We start from the raw sequence: 20,569 nt of genomic DNA, 5'->3' as shown, positions 1-20,569 counted from the left end.
ATAGCAGACAACCTTGGTCTCAAATTCATTTTGTGGTACTGCAGTATTAACAAAATACCCAAGGCTAGATGATGTGCAAGTTTCTCACAGTTCTGGAGGCTAGAGTCCAACATCAAGGCAACAGCAGGAGAGCACTGTCTGGCATCTGCTTCCAATGTTGCACTGTGACTGCCAGTCCTCACGAGGTAGAGGGGCAAAGGGCCAGGCTCCTGTGACTTTCATAGGGCACCCAGGGGAGCAGCCAATGGCCTGGTCACCTCTCAAAGGCCTCACCTCTTAGCACCTTCCCACACAGCTAACACATTCAAATTCCAGCAGATACTTTTCAAAACTTTGCTGACTTAATTCACTGAATTCACAGGTGGGCCAATTTTAGTCAAATTTCTTGTTGCCTGGGAGTCTCGCTACCTCTTTATTGTGAGACAGATGTTGCAGCTTGTCCTCTGTCATGGTTCAGGTGTGAACTTATGATTTGGAGATAAGAAAGCAACGTTATTTGTCTTTGCAAAGCTCTCAATGACCATCACATTACTGATCACACTTTTGAAAGAGCCGCTATACTACACCGAGCTGTGTCACAGAGCAGAGTCACAGTAGACTTAACACACCTGGGGCCACCTGGGGTCAAATTAAGGTGACTCAGCAGCTCTGGGGCGGAACCAGGAGGCTGTAGCTCTAATAGGCTCCCAGATGATGAGGATAACAGGGCTTCACAGTCAACACTGTGAGTGGCAAGGTTAAAAGTAACTGTGCTAATTAAGCGTTGTAGTTGGGAATTTAACCCAGGACCGTCTAATTTGAAAGACAGTTCTTTTCCACCAAGCTGAAATGCAGAAATAATACCCTGAATAAAGAGTGAAAAACTGTACCTAAGCCTAATTATTTTGGTTAAATAATGACAATAAAATTTAAAAGGAGCATTTTCCTAGAACAAAACGAAGGAGGTACATTAGGCCAAAGAAAAATAAAAAAACTTTTTTTGGAAAGATGGTAGCAATTTAATAGGATAAAGAGAAGGAGGATAAAATAAAATGAAACATTATAGAAGTTAGATGAGCTAGGTGTGGGGGCACATGCCTGTAATCCCAGCACTCTGGAGGCTGAGGTAGGAGGATCACTGTAAGTTCAAGGCCAATCTAAACTACTAATCAAGACCCTGTCTCAAAAACTAAACAAATAAACAAACACGAAGTAAGATGGTATTTGTATAAATATAAGCAAAACAGAAAGAGCCACTACCTTCCCCATTTCCAAAATGATGACATTAAATACCATGTATATATTCATCAAGGTCCTCTGAGAATCCCCGCACCTGCAGGTGACCATACCAAATGATGATCTGACTTGGGAAGATGACACACAGAGAAGCAACCCATCCTCAGACTCAGCAGCAATCTAGAAAACAATTCTAGAAAAAAACAGCTCTTCCAGTAACATAGGAAGCCCAGACTCACACCAGCCTCAGGGGGCTAACGCTGAACAGAATAGTCTGAGGTGATCTCTCCAGAATAGTTTGTAACACTGGACGCAAGGGACTTCTGTCTCCAGAGCATGATGCTTCTGGATCACACAAATCCAGACATGTACGGCCAGAGACGCTTCCTCTGCAATCTGTGCTGAAGGCAACTTCAAAGCCCTGTGAAAGTGCACTCTCTGTGTCCTTCAATTAGGCCCTAAAAATCCACCCTGAGGATCTCAGGCCTTCGTGTGTACCACGGTGCAGCACTGTGGCTCTGATTCAGCACAAACCGAGGTTTTTAAAGAAGATGAGCCCTCCTCTATGTCATCAACTGCAGAAGTTTAGGAAACACCACAAACATCTCCAGCTTCCTCTGATGTCCAATATCTATCGTTTTCAAGTGTACCTACAGCTTCCTGAAGTTACAGAAACAGCGATCTCACAGATTCTGATGTCTTATGTCACTACCTATTATATAGAGTCCACTATCTTTTTAACCACTAGCAGTTCTGACCTATTTCTAATGGTCTTTCTGTGCATTTATTCTACCTTAAATTGTTAATTTTATGTATTACTTCCCTTATTAGAATGTAAGATCCTATAATCGTTGTAGAGATGATTTCTTTTCCAGCGGACTGTGAATTCTTGGAGGGATAGAGTTATCCCAGATTATGAAGAACTGGTGTCTAGCACAGTATGTCTTCACAACAGCAGGCTGGATTAAAGGATAAATAAACTCTAGTGCAGAGACCGGATCGTCACATAATGTCATGTGTTTGGACGACTCTGAAGTTTCTGGATGAAATTTCCTGTAAACTATCTTTTAGCAATCTTTTAAATTCTAGCAGAGAAAGATTTAGGAAAGAATTAATTGAGGGCCTACTCCTATTATTTCCACACTTGCTAGCTTTTCCTAAATCAAATCAAAAGATATCTATTGAAGATCCATAAATCTCAACTGTAAATGCTGGAGGGCACAGTTCTTAATATTTGTATCCTCTCTGAGGAAGTTCCTCACCACAGGAGTGAGCACCCAGGCCTGGGCCTTTGTGCATTCTGCAATATAAAGTGTCTATTACATACCTGATCAAACTGGGGGTCTTCTCCACGCTGCAGAGATTTTGTCAGTGGCTTTTCCTACAAAGAAAAAAAAAATACATAAGAATAATTAATGAGGTTTTAAAAATTACAAAATAAATGTTGGTATTGTTACCATTTTCTCATTTCTTTCTTTCTTTGAAGAATGTTTGGTCATTTCTGCCTGGACTCTTGGCATCCACTCCCCTCACCCTTCCTGCCAAGAGCGGGGATTGAACCCAGGGCCTTCACAGCATCTCCCTAAGTCACTAAGTGGCTCCGGCTGAGCTTGAACTTGGAAGTCTTCTGCCTCAGTCTCCCGGCATGCCGGGATTACAGGTGTGTAGTAATCATCTTCTTTGACCAAAACATAACGAATCTGGTACTCAGGGAATTGTAAATTGAAATTGTAATGAGATATTGCCTCATATTTATTAAAATGATATTTACAAAAAAGACAAAAGATAAGTGTTGGTGAGGATGGCAAGAATGGCAAAAAAAGAGAATCCTTCCACACTGGAATTAATCAGTATAGCCATTAAGGAATTCAGTACAGAGGTACCTTGAAAAATTAAAAAGCAGCTCTTTCTGAGTATATATCCCCAGGAAATGAAACTAGTGTGTGGAAGAGTATCCACATGCCAGTCTTCACTGCGGTATCGATTATAATGGTCAAGACAAAGAATCAAACTAAGTGTCTATCAATGAATGAACAGATAAAGGAAACGCAAACCACATACAATGGCCTATTAGCCTTAAAAAAGAAGCAAACACTGTTCTCCATGTTGCAACGACAAGGATGTACCTGGAGCTAAGTGACAAGTGACAAGTGACAAGAGCCTGTCTCAAAACAGACAAATGAACAAACAAAAAACCAAACAAATAGAAAGGCAGGCAGGTAGCAGAATGGTGGTTTCTGACCAAAATGGGATACTCAGGGAAATGAAAATGGAAACCACAATGAGATATCATCTCATATTTATTAAAATGACTTTTACAAAGCCATACACAGTGTGCTCTCTCAGACACGTGGACTTTAAATCAGAGCCTTTGTAAATCACCAACTTGTCTAGCTGCGGATATCTCAGTGGTGGTGAACTACGGCGTGCATGCCACTGCAGGCTGTTTGTGTCACTGAAAGCTCTAAAAGGTTCACCATCACTGAGAAGAGAATACTGTGCTCTTACTGGGCTAACAAATCTTTCCAAAGTATGTTACCTAGAGCACACGTGATGTGGAAGATCTAGAACAGACTGGTTCTCAGACTAGGTAGAAAAATGGGGAAAGAACAAGAATTAAAGAAACACGCAGATGATGAGACAAGAAGACAAATTCAGCAATTTTTAGGGAAAACATTTTCTGCCTAAACAAAGGTCATAATATCATTTCCTGAAGTTCTTTGTAAAACCAGTTAAAATACAAAAGTGAAAATTAAAGAAGTGAAAACAAGTGGCCCAGATCCCACAAACATCCTTGGTTACAATCTCAGTCCAAGCCTTTGTTCTCAGTGTTTTTTTTTTAATTCATTGCTCAATGGATACTGAGGGTTAGGCGTGGGTCATGCTGGGTGGTACATGCTGGGCGGAACAGTGAAGAACAAATGATCACCACCACTGGGGACAAGAATTAGAGCAAAAGTGGCCAGTGATCTCCTGTGAGTGTTAACTCGATTTGCTCACATTCAGACCTCAGGTCCAGTATCACTTCCTCAGGAAAGCCTTCCTTTGCATTGTCCCTGACAGCGGGACCACCCACACCAGCCCTATCAAACTGCAAATTCTCACACACTTCTTTCACAGTGTTTACCAGAGTGCAAAATACTCCACACTGTTAAATCATGCCATACCACAGTTCTGTTTCGGAATGCTCTTCTAAGTACTGCCCCACTTAACAGAGAGCTCCACACACACCAACCTCTACCTGTTTTCTCCACATTTAGGTCCCCGGGTGGAGCATGGTGTGGTGCTGGCTACACATTTGCAAAATAAATAAAAACTCTAGGCTAGTCAAGTCTGGTTTCTTCAAATATAGAGATCTCTCTTTGTGCGTATATAAGTTCAAATATGTTTTGTTGTATGTTAAAATTTTTTTATACTTTTATTGTGGCAAAATGTATACAACATAAAATTTACCACTTTAATCATTAAGTATATTTGGGGTATGGTTATACCATCACCACTCCTTACTTATAAAGACACTCTACATGCTAGAAATTTTCACCAAAACACACACTTAATCCCAAGTAAAGAGGGTAGTAATTCTATTTTAGAATCTGTTGATTAAAACCATACATGATGACAAAGCTAATGCTAATAAGTAATTTTAAATGGCCTTGTACTACAGTAGTTATTTTATGTACATTAGAAAAGTGGGAATGCATTTATTTGGAAGTCTGTAAATTCAGCCAAAAGCTAAAGTTTGGCACATCTGTGGGTCTGTAAACACTTGCAACAATTTACAAAGCCACACACTGGTAATCTGAGTGCAATCTCCTTCCGCTATTACCCAAAAGCAGATCCTGCCACAATGGGGAAGGAAGGTGACCATGTCCACGCACATCCTGAAGCTTCTCATGCCTAGAAGATATTTCTTCCCATTACCAGTGGGGCGAGAAGCTGACAAGCACCATGTCTTATACTCACACATCTTCACATACTTATGAAAGAATCGACATTTTGCAAGGCTTACTTTCTCTAGCAGGTCAAGCTGATAATCCTAACTGTGGCCATACATGATAATCAGGTTCATCAGCCAAGCACTCTGGTTTGAAGCCTCACTAAAATAACATCTTGAGTCTTCCTTGACTCTTTTTGCACAAATATGCTCTTAATTACAATTCTTTGGAAGATTTGATTCAAATGTTACTTCCAAGATTAACTCCCTCTCCAGCTTAACCTGACCTGTTAATCATCACATAGTACTTTCCACATGTTCTGGTCTTCCACCATGTGATCACAAGTCTGTCTCCTCCCTCCCCTAGTACATAGCTCAAACTTATTTATCACGTTTGGTTAAATGACTGAAATATACCTGGGCACTTGGAAAGATGGTTTTGGGCACAAAGAATCAAGTCCACATTTAAATGCTACCAGATTATCTGCACATCAATATAGATTTCAATCAGTGTTAGGACAATGAAGAGTAAACCTGGGGGAAGAGAATACCACACTGGTAAAGGATTAAAAAATGAAGGATGGAGAAGGGGAGAGGGAAGAAGACAGGGAAGAAAGAAGGATAAAAAGGGAAGGAAGGAAGCAAAAGGGAAGAGAAAAGAGGGAACTGAAATCTGACCAAGACTTCAGCTCTAATTTCCAAGTTTCAGGAAATATGAGTTAGAGGACTGTGCCACACTATTCTACAGGGCTGCAATCAACAAAATCCAAACTGAAGGAAACTGTGGGAAAGAAAGCTTTTTCTTCAGGAAAAATGTTGGAAGAGGATTTTATTTTATTTTATTTTGCAGTTCTAGGGAGAAAGTGCAGCGCCTCACACATGCCAGGTCAGTGTCCTACCACTGAGCTGTATACCTCTATTTGATGAGTTTAAAAAAAAACTATTTTAATATGTGATTTTTTTGGCATACTGAGTAAGGCAATCTGCTAAAAGAAAACCTAGCAATTTGAACATTTATTGCATATTTGATGATGTTCAGAGTTTATTAATTTTTCTGGTTTTGTAACGGTACTGCACTTTCATTTAAAAAGAACCTTTTATTTACTCATCATTAGTAATGCAGTAATGGGGCTTGAATCCAGGGCCACTGCGATATCTCTAATTTAATTGTGAGATAGGGTCTTATTAAGTAGCTAATCAAATAAAAAGGCAGATGTCTTTGGAGATAGGGAAGGCGATCAGATGGAAAAGGAAGGGTAAGGGTAAAGGGATCAAAATGACCAAAAAACGTTTTATACCAACTCCTCAAATAAATGTAACTATTATGTATTGGAAATATACAATAATGAAAAACATAAATAAAAATACAATTTTTAGATACCTAATAAATGCTGAGAGATGAGATGATATGGTTTCTAGCATATGTGGACCTCTGTACCTGTGAGTCCTGCGTTCACAAATTCAACCAAGAGCACATTAAAAATATTCGAAGAAAACCCCATAAGTATATCTGTGCTGAACATGTACAAACTTTTTTAATTCTCTATAAACAATACAGTGTAACAACTATTTATATAATGTATCATAATAGGTATGACACATCACCTAGAGGTGATTTATAGAGTATGAATGTGTGAGAACTCCTGCAAATATAACAGACTTGACCATGTGGGGGAGGAGCACATGGAACTAATTTTCCCCCACCCCCAGATATGGAGGATGATTGGTGTTTGCTTGGAAAGATGGGAGGGAAGTTTAGGGAATGCACAACAAGCTGGCTATGAGTTGATCATTGTTCAAGATGAGCAGAGGGGTTCCTCATGTTATTTTGCTTGAATGTATGTAACCTTAAATTCTCCACAATAAAACAAATAATTAAAGACAGTCATGATGTATCACTTCTGCCGTTGTCATTTTTTTAAAAAAGCTTACCGTGTCTCAATTCTAAGGATCACATAATCCATTCTCAAACCTATTTCAGTAGCACCGTCCAACATTTTATCTCTTCCTGGTGGGGTCACAGGTACTCCTTTTTTTCCCCATTATAGACAAGAAACTTGGGCTGTGTGAAACACCAAATGGAGCGCCCCCTCTCCCAATCAAAGAGCACTGCTACCTGGTCCTTAGGGTAGCACTTTCTTCTGTCCTGAAGAATTCTAGAGAAGTTTCAGTATTTGTATAAGAGCAGACCCAGGTCTCCTGTTTGGACTTCTTGTTTGTTACCTACGGGATTCCCCATCTCTGCACCCTTCTCTTAGGAAGACACAAACACTATAGCTCTTTGTATCTGTATCTACCTAAGAACAACACAAGGAAGCCATCAACTCACACTTCAATATTCAAGCAATTTCATTGTGTACTGGCCCTGCACGTTAGACTTTTCACATTGAGTGTCTCTATAACCTTCAAAAGTTTCCCATGCAGGACAGGCTACAGGCAGTTAAAAATCTATAGGGATTTATGTACTAAGGTGGGTTTTATTTGACGAACATAAAGAGTTCATTTAAGAAATTACTTTTGACTTCTGACTTTAAAATTTTGGGTCCCCCAATTCCAACTATGACCCATGCATGTCAGATATCATCTAGAAAGATATAACCTATGTTGTCCTCAAATATATTTCAATAAATGTGTTTAACTCACCAATGGCATGCAGTTATCAGATTATTTAAAAATTTGAATACATTACAAACCTTGCCTTTAAATGTTATTTTAATGTCTTTTAGCTATTCCCTAGTTGGGTGCAGCCAATAAGGGTATAAACTTTAGAATATGAAAGATTTGAGACTGGATCCTTAGTTACTCATTTATAACCTGTGGCCTTAGCTTAAGGATAAATTATACCAATCTACTTCATAGAACTGAAAGATAAATGGCATAAAATTCACAGTAGTTGGTTGTGACTAATATTACTAGAATTTTTCTTACTATTTACTATTGGAAGTAGGTAAGATTAAATTGTGTGTCCTTAATAATGTGCCAGAGCTGAAATTAAATTCAATGTATTTTCCTGGGTGATGTATTCTCCTACTAACATAAATTGCAGCTTTAGGATCAGCTTCCACATGTAACTAAAAAGTCATAGAAAAAAGGGAAATGGAATAATTGGCCTTTTAAAACAGTGTGACATTACTACAATGACTTTAACTCCCAATAGGTAATTGAAGCATTTTAATTTAATGAAAGATGGTGGTGGCTACAAAAACAACCAACTTAAAACAACAGCAGTAACATCAACAACAAACGAACCACTAAACTTCTTGAGTCTTTATAGGGTTTTTGATTATCAGAACAGATTTCTGAATAATTAAGTGAAGGCTCTGACACCACCAGGAGTGACATTTCACTATGCAAGTCTGGCCTGAGTCATCAGCACAGAATTTCAGAAATCAACCACTGCTGTTAAGATCTCTTCTTTGCAGGAATCCGGGGGGCTGATGAGCATGCTTGGCCCTGCACCACGGAGATGGTATCCCGCAGAGCAAAGGGCTATGGACCAGGCTGCTGCAAGGCCACTCTGGCATTTCAGGCAGAACCATCAGTTCTGAGCTGCAGGCACCCTACTGACGTGTGAGCCAAAGAACAATGGGGCTCCAAATATGTTCACGTCTGTCATATTTTTCTCTTCTGGTCTTACTTAAGTCAAGTTTGATTTGACTTTGGAAACATCTAACTCCATGGGACTGCGGACACAGTTCCTAACACATACTCTGTGTTCCAAGCTTGAAATTTCTATTACTCGAAGAGCAAAATCTGAAAAAAATTTGCTTGATGTTCATATCTTTGCTTGAGAACTGAACGGAAAATCTGATTTGAGAAACCTTGTAGGGCAGAGTGAGTCACATGCCGCTTCTTGCGTGGTCACCAAGGTGATGCTCCAGCCTAACCGTCGCTCTTGCTCAGGCGACACACAGTGCTCGCGTTTGTGCAGTGACGGCAGATCTTTCAGAGACTGAATGCCACTCTGCAACTAAACCTGAGTATGGAGGTTTTAGTGTAGAAAAAACAACTCATACTCTTGGCATGGGAGCCAACAGAGAGCTCTGCGTATCTGCTGTGGCAAGGTTCACCATCACTGTGTGTGTGTAAAAATACTTGTCATTGTGCTTTCTTGCACTTTATTTGCATAAAGTATTGTAATCATGGCTCCAAAAAAGCGATACAAGCAGTGAAGCGAAGAGGAAAATTGTGAGAACCTTGACAGAGTTAAGGAGATCATTGTGAAATTTTTTAAAATCCTGGAAAAATGAATTTATAAGTGTAATTTTTTGGGCTTCAGAACCAACTATTTAGTTTTTCATTATATATATGTATAGTTCTCAAACTTTTCAGTGTTCAAATATGAATTTGAAATGAATTGAGTCCAACAGCCGAGGCATCACTCTACTGACCGCCCCAGCATGTGGGGCAGTCAGGGATTCAGGGCTGTAAGTCATTCCGAAGATACACTCTGTTCACATTGTGTGCCGGTTCATGGAACTTTAGGTGGAAGGCTGGGCTCCTTGCTGCATGCGTAAGTTTTTCCATAGGTAAAAATGGAAGATATCCATTATATCGTAAGTTTCTAGTAACAACTAATGAATGGTAGTTAAAATCTTTGGATGCATGTGGAGGAACAGTGCTTACAGAAGTGGACGGAACTATTTTCCTTTTGTTCTATTCAGTTAGTAAAGTAAGTTTCCATAACCAAAACAATATGTTTACTGTTACCCAAAACAGTTGGGGTAAAACTCAGGATGAAGAGAAGGACACAAACAGTTCTCAAAGAAGTCAAAGGTGCCAGCAGGTAAAATACTGTGAAGGATACTAAGGCGTGAAATAAGGAGGTAGAGCCAAATCTGTTAAGACTTTTTAGAAACTAAAACTCTTGAGATTATCTGTCCTTTTTGCAGCTGGCTTTGCTCATTTCAGTGGTCCCTATTTCTCTGCCAGATTTAACAGTCCCAAGCACAAATCATTATTTGAAGAGTGGAAGGGAAACTTCAATTGAATTCAGCTACAGAGTTAATTGTCATTTTAATTGAATGAAAAGAGCTGTTCCTCACAGCTATCACAAAGTGTGAGTTGTCACCTTCACTCCTTTGTTTCTGAGTTACTTGGGTCCCAGTTTACCCCTCCGGCTGTGCATGCTATGTGAAGGGGATGCCTTCCGGCCTCCTGGGGACCTGGCTGCCCCAGTTCGCCCCTCGAGGCTCCCTGTCTTCACTCTCACCTCTCTCCTTTCTCCCTGCTACTGGCACTCTTCATGCATTTCACTCTCACCCGGTGCCCTCCCTGATCACACACCCACCCTCGGCTGCTGCTTCTGCTCAGCTCTCCAGTGAGTGTCTGCCCTCTGTCTGCTCACCTTTCTTCCACCATTGCAACTTGATGTTCTGTCACCACTAAACATGCTCTCCCTGGAGACACCAGAATTTTCCCAACAGCAAATCTGGTGACCTGTTTCAGTATTTTCTCCCTGGATCTTCAGCTGCAATGAGATGCTAGCAATTGCTCCCTTTTTTCTACTTGGATCACTAACTCTCTTGCTAGCTCTCCTGCTCTGTTAGACAATCTTCTCTGCAGCCCTCACAGGCAAATCTTTTTCCTTAAATGGTTATATTCCTAAGGGCAGATCATATGGGAAAGCCTCATGAATATTCCAACCTTCCTCCCTTTGACTTATGTGATTGTAACATTTGAATTGGGCAGAAATCTTCAAAGGCATCAGGAAACATCAACAAACATAGTATAATAGGTAAGAAATTTTAGCTGGGTGTGGTGGCACAAGCCTGTAATCCCAGCACTCACAGGATCACTGTGAGTTCAAGGCCAACCCGAACTGCATTAAAAAAAAAAGAAAGAGAAATCTTCAAGTCCGAAAGTACTAGATACAAATATAACAATAAAAAGTACCTAATCAAACACGGTGTCCTCAGTGTTAGCATGGCCAGTGTAACTGAAAATATGTGATGGTTAAAACTGCTACAACACAACTGTAAAAATTGCTGCTGCTAAAATTGTACCAGTAACTTTGGGAATGTCAAAATGCAAAATGTATGGGAACCCAGTGATATTAAAGACTCAGTACTATACCATTTATTTGTACTTATTTTTATGGTGGTACAGGGCACAGAACCAGGGCCTCAAGCAAGTGCTCACCACTGAGCTACACCCCCAGCCTAAGCATGTGTTTCTACTGACATTTGCTATTATTGTAAAGCACGATGACATATTTTCAAATGATCTCTTTACTTGCATTAAAAATTATGTCTCTGTGAATAGTGAAAAGCATGGGCAGGGCATGTAGCTCAGCGGTACAAGTGCCTGCTTGGCAACCGCAAAGTCATGAGTTCGATCCTCCAAAAAAGTGAAAAGCACATAATCAGGAAGAACTAGACTGAAAATAACTTGCAGGATAATTTTCATTCAGTTCTATATCTTAAAAAGAGGAAATTTTGATAATTTCCCTACAATGCCACTGGACATTGGATGACTTGAATCGCATACTATTAAATTGAAATACAAGGCCCCTTGATCTTTTATTATGTCAGGATAATTTTCATGTGGTTTATTTACTATATGGTTCAACTGGACTATACAGGCACATTACATTTCATTTCACCGCTGAAAAGTTCCATTTAGAAGCCACAAAAGAAATGTTTTTCATCTATGTGATTCCAAACATATTCATAATAAGGGAAAGAAATTTTAGGTTGAATTGGGTACCAAAAAAAAAAGCAAGTTTGTGAGGTCATCTGAAAGGTCACCTCATCCAGCCACTAAATTTAACCTTCCCAAATTCTCTCTAGGTTCAGCCTTTCACAATGCTTTATTTCTGGGTTAGGGTGAATTTTGGGGTTTCTAGTGGATGTATTTACACATTAAAAAGGGGGAGGGGCCAGGCTAAGCTGTGTCACTAAGCCCTATTTTAAAAGTTATTAACTTACAATTTGAAAATAAGCCAGGATTTTGTTAAGTGGGATACTAATACTGCCTCTCTAACCAGTCTCTTGGTCTTCTTTCTGGATAGCATTTCTTGGATTTTTATCACTACACTCAACAAGAGCTAAAGCTAGAATTTTTAGCCTCTTTATAATCTTACTAAGTTTACTGAGGCCTGGCAGCCTCTGTTTAAATTGGTGCTTGGCCATAAAGGGTAGCCAACTGTCCTTCAGGAAAGCTGAGGAGTCCACAGAAAGAGACATTAATGCTGGCATTTCTGCTATTTATACATTATTAGTCAACAGCATGTAATGTTAGCTTAGTACATGGTGATTGGCATAAAAACACTGGTATAGAAAAAAAAACCCCAATTTGTGAACCTGGACATGATAAAGTATGACAGAAAATATACCGCGTTGAGACTGGTGAGTGGGTCTTAGGCTGTGAACATGATTAAGTACAACTAGTTTTATGACATTCCACTATATAAAGATATAAAGATCCAAACTTAATTAGAGGTAGTAATTCTGTCTTTTAGTACAGCGAGATTTTCCAGTTCACAAATTCCTCAAATATCAAGAGGAGTTGCAGATGAAAGGACTGAAGAATACTTTCTGTTATCTTCAGGTCTGCAGACAAGATTGACATCAGAGGGGTGAAAAGAAGCATATGGATGAGTGCTCCAGCTCCTGCAGGTCCTCGAGTAGAAAGAAGAAAACCTCTTTTATAAGTTTTATTTATTCTCTGCAGTGCTTGGCACTGAACCCAGGGCCTCAACATGGTAGGTAGGTGATCCCCCAGAGTACATTTGGAGCAAATAAAGGACTCTGGTAACTATGAGTAGAGCGCATCCTACCTGCTCGCTACCCCTCATCAGATTCAGGCTAAAGTCACAAGAAGAAGCTGGGGTAAAGTGTGCTCCCTTGTTAGAGGGTTCAGTTACCTACAACCACAAAATTATCAAAATCCCGTGACCTAATAAGCTGGTTCCACACAGCATAGGCCACTAGTGTGACACTTGTACAGTGTTCTAGTTAATGTCAGGTGAACCAGAGAATGTCCTGACGTCAGCTCTAACATCAGCACCCAGGTGGAGCTGCTCCTGAGACTACAGTCAGGACAGGGGTACATCACAGTCTGAACCCAAAACAGTGTGAGTACGCAGTAACGCGGCCATTAGCTACCTGCTTGCCTTTCAAAGTTGGGTCCAGCTGGCCACAACTGGTGTTCACAGAGGTTTGGTCTTAAGCTATGAAATATTTCACACTTCAGATCCATGCCTTGTGATGAAACAGTTTGGCATCCTGCCTTCATCACAGATTTTATACACCCAAGAAAATATTTTATGTTATTTCTAGTTTTCTTATTGTCTTATTTTAAAACAAAAATTTTCATTGCTTTTTTCATGTTAGCAAACAAAACTAGATCATGCAGTGTTATGTTTTAAGCCTCCATCCCAGCATGTCATTTTAGCATCCTAATAACTTATCACTGGTTTTGCCAGCCCATACTTGTGTTCCAAACCAGCACAGGGGCAGCCTCCGAAGACCTGTCTGCACCTGGGTCACTAAGTATTTTGCAAGCACGGGGTTATTTAGGCCTAAGTAACATCCCTATAATGAAAAATCATCATTTCCACTGCACCTCCCCTTATAAAATTTGCTTTTAGGGTATCCGGAGAAGATAAGCACTGCTTTCTCAAGGAACAGATGAAAGTTTGGTGTGTTCTCCTCTTTGAAATCACACAGATCTTTTCCTTCTTCCATTTCTTTCTCTTTGGGAGGTGAGTTAGAATTTCTCCCTGTTGATACTTGATACTCCCAGACAGTATCCAGATGGAACCCCTGGCCCTGTGCCCAATTCAGCCTCTACTGTAGCTCCTCACAGGGACAATAGAAGATTAAATCAGAGTGGCTCCAATAAACCATGACTTTTATACCCAGAGATGCAAGAGTTAATACTTTTATTTTGAGACTCACACTGGAGCTAAAACAAGCTGCCTGTACACTCTCATTTTATGGAAGTGAAAACAATGATGGATCATACTTAAATAACTTTGCCAGAAGCACAGACTGTTTGCAGGGCTGTAACTAAAAAACAAGTGTTTTGTGTACTGACTACCTTATATGAAAGGAGGTGACCAAAAGAGCTACCCAGAATAGCATGTGCGGAAATCCCTGAAATTTTTTGATCCTGTGTTACATATTTGACTTTTCATGTTTTGGTTCACATGGCTCCCAACATGACCTGGAATTATGCCTTTCCTACTTGTCCCTAAGACTTCTACTCTCAAGAACCTCTGAAATTTTCTCTTTGAAAGTCTCGGAAAGCCATCAGAGGTGGACTCAAATGTTGATTTCATTGCCTTGATCCCCACTATGCACACCTGGGGAGCCTCAAGTATGTTGTTAGGAAAACTGAGATGGTGCGCATAACGTCATCTCATGTGTGCTTTTGTTTGCAACTTTCCAAAACACAGGTGTCAAGAGGACCAATGTGAGTCTGTTTACAGCAGCTTCAGTGAACCTTGAGGCCATGGTCAAATTCACCAAGAGCATCTCACAATACTGACAAAGCAACAGCAGGTAGCCATTTTGCCCTACTCAGTCCCACATTCTGTTCCAGTAAACACAAAGAGTGGCTGACTTTCAAGGAAATACACCAGCTTTGGTGAATCAATCCCAGCTGCATGATAATGACCATGAGCATGACGATGACCAAGCACCCAGCATGATGTGTTTAGGCTCCCACTCTGTCAGTCAGGAAGAAGGAGTTCAACTTGTGGCCCAAAGATACGCAACACTAATGATGTGGGATCAGGATTCAAATTTAGATCAGTCTGAATGGAAGTTCTTATTCTTAACTTTATCTCTTTTTCATTCAATCAAAAAACGCAAAATTGAATTAAGAAGAGCTGTAATAATTTTAATTTTGTATTTTTATTAGTACATGTTTGTATACATATTGATAACATTCATCATAGGCAATTTGTACCTGTAAATACTATATAGTGATTTTTCCCCATTCCCTTCCCTTTAACCTTTGCATTTCCACACACAAGGCTTTGTTTCCATTTGTCTCCTCTTCTCTTTTTTTTTCCTTTTCTCTTTCTTCTCCCCTCCTAACCAGTCTCTTGTTCTTTTCTTAATGTGTTGTTCCTGCTTTCCAATATCTGTCATCTATTATGCTTGTAAACCCTTTGGGTTTCTCACACAAGAAAAACACTGTGATATTTAAACTTGTGTGCCCAATTTATTTCACTTAAAATTATAGTCTCAAGGTGCATCTATTTTCCTACAGATGATTCAAGTTTATCCTTCTTTATGGCAGAACAGCAAGAGTCTCATTTTTGAAAAGCCTTTTTGGAGGATAATGGCCTGTGACTTCAGTAATAGATGCTACATAAAAAGAAACTCACAGGTAATGAGAGCAAATATGCTGAGCCCAAGTCTGACTGCTCAGAGTCAATCTAACTCTCCATCTACTGCTGGGTTGGGAGGTGGATCAGGTATCAATGAATAATAAGTATCCTTAGATGCCCCAAGACAGGAGGCTGACACATTGTACTTAGCGCATTGTAGGTCATTCATCTTCCAAGTACAAAGGACAGAACAAAATCCATTATTATCAGTGCAGCGGTTGGCAAGACCACCTTTGGAAACACATGGTTCCTACAAAGACATTTCTTTCATGCTACTTTAATGTTTTATTCACTGATTCATATTCTCATTAGTCCCTGCATTCAAAAAACCATTGATCATTACTGTATGTAAAGTACAGTCTTAACACACGGGAACATGGTGTGTCAGTATGTTTGTGTGTGTGCATGCATATAGGCCAATACAGTAGTTTTTAGAACTTATAGGCCAATACAGTAGTTTTTTCAACTTAAAGAACACCCCCATAAAACAGCTTTACACTACATTCAAGTATGTACTCACAGAGCTGAAAATTATGGGCAGGATGAGGAACTAAAGGGAAGCTGAAGAAGAGGGTGAGATCCATAAATGCATGGTGTTAAGCAAGAAAGGTGGGTTCACAGGGGCCAAATTGAGGAGGGAAAAGGTGTGCCATGAAGGTTCTGAGCAGGAAAGTTAAGGGACAGGACTGCACCTAGGGGAAATTCATCAGAGGGGCTCAGAGGAAGAACTGGTGACCACCCCACCCCACTGTTCCTTTTATTCAGCATGGGGACACCCCACCTTGCCATGGAAACTTCTGACTGCATATGGGCCTCATGGTGCAGAGACCCACAATGCCTCTATCTGCATGAGAAGCAGGCTAAGGCTTCTGCAGAGGACTCAGGCAGGATGGCAGGCCAAAGCAGCAGGAAAAACTCCATACATTAAACACTTGGAAGCTGGGTGTAGTGGTGCATGCATGTAATCCCAGCTACTCCGGAGGCTGAGGAAGGGTGATCACAAGTCAGAGAACAGCCAGGGCCATTTGGAGACTCTGTCTCAAAACAGAACTTAAAAAGTGCCAGGATATAGCTCAGTGGTACAGTACCATGGCTTCAAAAATACATACATACATACACACATCAAATTAAATACACAGTGTAATTTTTTTTGGAAAATGGTGAAATGCATCCATAAGATAGGCAAAGGGGAAGGAACAGTAGGAGGGACTCAGGATATATAGTTGCTGCTGGGGGTGCTATTTATCTCATTTGCATGGAGCCTTTTTTTTTTTTGAGACAAGGTCTCCCTGTGTGGTTCAGGCTGGCCTCAAGTCGTCTCTGCAGTGCAGCCTGGCCTTGAAGTCACAGTAACCCTCCTGCTTCAGTCTCCCGAGCTCTGAGATTACAGGTATGCTGCCAGGCCAGCTATGGAGGCATTTTTATTGTCCCCTTTGCACACAGGGAACACACAGGGAGCATTCCTTGAGGAATGGAACATTAGAAATAAGATGCCTGGCATAAAGTTTAGTCCTAAACAATGAAATAATGATCCACGGAATAATCTACACACTGGTACAGGAGGAGGAAAAGCTATTCCCGTGGTTTCTGCCTGGCTTTATGTTAAAAACTGTAAGAAAAATGTCACTCCCCAAGACTTTGAAACTAAGTCTTACATGAGTTAGGGGAAATACATCAACTGCTAGTGAAGAAGTTTCCAAGCCCAGATAGGAACAGGACATTTGGTCCTAAATAGTGATAACCCTGGGCTGGAGAAACGCTCTCCTCACTATGGCTTCAAGGAAGACCCATAGAAAAACAAGCCCCCAGACAGAGTTCAAAACAAAAATTTGCGAAGTACGTTGAAAAAAAACAACGCACCACCGGCAAAAGTTATTAGACACCAGAAATTTAAAAAGGCTCCCAAAGAGAGATACAGTAGGGTAATAATCTAAGACAGGATAGAAAATGTATGTTGATGGTGACTGAAAGGAAGCTGTAAACATAAGGAACAAAATACATTGAAAACAAAATTTAAAAAAAAATTTTAAATAGATCTTTTAAAAAATTTTTTTAAGATTTTTATTTATACGTGTGAAAAGAGAATAGAACAGCATTTCTTGGAATGAAAATATAGTCATTAAAATTAAGATTCCCCGTGGGAGTGTTAAGCAACAGGTTAGAACAGCCTAAGAGTGCATTAGTAAGTTGGAAGCCAGAGCTAAGAAAATTACTCAGAATGTAGTGAAATGTCACAAAGTGCACCAATAAAAAAAAAGATGAGTAAGAAGACATGCAATATTGCGTGAAAGAAAGGTCTGATAAGTGTCTAACAGAAATGCCAGAAAAAGATAACGGACAAAGTGGATAAACGGTGATAGTCACATAGTTAACTGTTAAGAACATTCTAGAATTAGTGAAAGATGCAAATCCTCAATTACAGAAGCACAGGAGTTTCTAACAAACAGTAAAAACAAACCCACATCCAAGGATGGTGTAAAGTGCACCACACCAAAGACAACAAAGAAAAAAGTCCATGGTCAACAAATCAACTATGGACTTTTGAGTGGCAATTACAGAGGCAACGGTGAGGCGCACCTTCAAAAGTCTGGAGGGAGAAGGAATGTCAGCCTCAAATTCTGTCTCAGCTGAGTCATCACTGACAAATGAGGGAGAAATAAAGACTTTGAGGTGAACAAGACTGAGTTGCTTATCACTCATGACTCTTTTTGTAATTTTAATATCTTGAAATAAAATATAAAAAATGGCACAGATGACCCCCTTTAGCCTGTTTAGAACATTTTGGAAGGATGAAACAGTAGTAAGAGTGAACAAAAGCAGAGGCTATCAAATGTCCCCAGGAAGCAATAAAATCAGAATAAAACTATTGACTTTTCCATAAATATTAATGAATATGACCTGAGCATCTTTTGGGTACAAACAGTACAAGATGTTTACAAAGATATTTATTTAAAAAAAAAAAAAAAGCTAACATCTGAATCTGGTAGAATGTATTTATTTCCTGCCCCTTTTACCCATTAGGATTTGCTATTTGAGCATCTAGAAGTCATAAACAAAAGTTTAAACTTTAATTCAATGTGGAGTATAATCTGTTGTACACAGTCTGTCGAGCTGATACAAGGTTCTGAGTCAGTGTTTTGAAAATGACATGAACTGGGTGTGGTGGTGCACGCCTACAATCCCAGCACCTGAAAGGCCAAGGCAATAGGATCACAGTGATTCCAGGCCAGCCTGGGCTACACAGTGAGTTTAAGGACAGCCTTAGAGTGATACTCTGGCAAAAAAGTTAATTCAAAACAAATATACAGATTCCTGCATCATTCCCTAAATAATGCATCCAAACTTTTGAAAATTATCTTTGCCACCTCAAGTTATATTAAGGAAAAGATAATAATTTTGTGGTTTTACACAAACACATAAATTCAGGCTATCAAAGGGTTCAGTATATTTCTACAAGAAGCTAAATTAGGAAGAGAAATAGAAGGGGACATTTATTAGAGTTCCACTTAAACGTATTTTACGTACATAAAATGTAACACCTCTAGGGCTGGGAGTTGGCTCAGGGGTAGAATGCTTGCCTAGCAAGCCCCCCTAAAACAAAACAACCAAAAATACCTCTCGCAATGCCCACTGGACAAAATGTCGCATGTACATTTATGGTTTTAGAATCAAGTAATAAGATACAGAATCCATTTATAGCTAGTATCACCATTATAAGTAAGCAAATATAGGGATAAAAGGTCCCAAGTATTTTTCAGCAGACAAGAAGTGGATGAGGTACAGAAATTTACATCTGTGTCAAAAATTAAAAGGGGAATAGTCTCTTTTTATAAAAAGTAAGAAAGAATACAAAGAATTGGTTGCATATATTTCCTCCCCTAAAAACATCAGGCACATCTCCTCGGCCCTTTGCCTCTGGCAGCATCTCTCCCTCTAGACACACAATAAAGATCTGCTGATGAAGGGACCTAAAATTTCTCTTGTTTGGAGATAAATAACCAAAGGAATGAATGTCTACCCCTCACTAGAAGAATGCTGTGTGCACCAGAGTCTTTCAGATCTAATACTTATGCTAAGAAGAAAAATGGACTCTTGAAGAAATCCTAAACTGAATAAAGATGAATACAGTTAAATCCAAGTAATTTCATCCCAGAAATCCTTAAATAACAGCACAGTATTTAAATTATTACCTTGGAAACATGGGTAGTTCAAAAAGAATCATGTCTTTAACTTTTGGGTTCGTCAGAAAATTCATGAGGATACACAAATTAAGAGCTTTAGCTGGGATTTTTTTTTTTTTTTCATTTCTCTGGGTTAAGGAGTGAAATGTAATTCTTTGTGCTCTACCACTCTGTCCACCCTAAACTCCCCACATGTGCCCTTCGGACCCCACGGCAGTTTTCTTCCTCTACCAGAGACAAGGGTCCAGCTGCCTTAGCAGCTAGAGATTTCTAGGGATCGGACTTTGGGAGCAGTGGGAATTTGGAGATTTAACTTGATTGACTCAAGCCACAGAAGGGTTCTGGTGTGAAAGAGCGATGATATCTTTACCTAAAAATGACACACAAAGACTGATCAGAGTGCAGTTCAGAGATGGGCTCTGACATCACCCCGCCTGAATTCCAATCAACACAGGTGTGACCTTCAGCAGTAGTCTAACCTGGTCTATGTTATCTTACCCCACCTGTGAGTGAGATGCGACCTAAGGTCACCATAGTACCCAGTAAATTAAGCACAGTGGTGACCCACAGGAAGTACTTCCTTTTAACCACCTGAGTAGTACGAGCAGCAGAAACTTGAAAACATGAGTGAATGTAACGAAGACAAAGGAACAAATGTAAGTGATTGCAATTGTAAAACCAAGAAACAATTTCTATAATCATAGAGATTCATTAAATAAATAGAATCTTATTAAGAGAATAAAGATATATATAAAGATAATCTGTTGATCTCATAAAACCCTTAAAAGGCAATGTTTGTAACTTTCAGTTAAACTTACTTAACAAATATTCTTGAATTCTGATTCCTAAACTTTAAGATGTGATTCTTTCATACAGGTCATTTTTAATAGAAGA

The 20,569-nt window shown here is 39.7% G+C and overlaps 1 protein-coding gene across 8 annotated transcripts in view; it reads right to left on the bottom strand.

The window, feature by feature from the left end:
• Fry (FRY microtubule binding protein) overlaps positions 1 to 20,569 on the bottom strand; it is a 418,719-nt gene that overhangs the window by 179,494 nt on the left and 218,656 nt on the right. For all 8 annotated transcript variants that reach the window (XM_063232589.1, XM_063232590.1, XM_063232585.1 and 5 more), the window contains one exon: positions 2,543 to 2,596. In XM_063232589.1, the coding sequence (XP_063088659.1) occupies positions 2,543 to 2,596 (54 nt within the window). The remainder of the gene's footprint in view (positions 1 to 2,542; positions 2,597 to 20,569) is intronic.

Source organism: Cavia porcellus, unplaced genomic scaffold, assembly GCF_034190915.1.
Source record: "Cavia porcellus strain 051 isolate PalLab524CR breed Dunkin Hartley unplaced genomic scaffold, mCavPor4.1 scaffold_21, whole genome shotgun sequence".
Lineage (NCBI taxonomy): Eukaryota > Metazoa > Chordata > Mammalia > Rodentia > Caviidae > Cavia > Cavia porcellus.
This window is presented reverse-complemented; position numbering and strand designations above follow the sequence as displayed.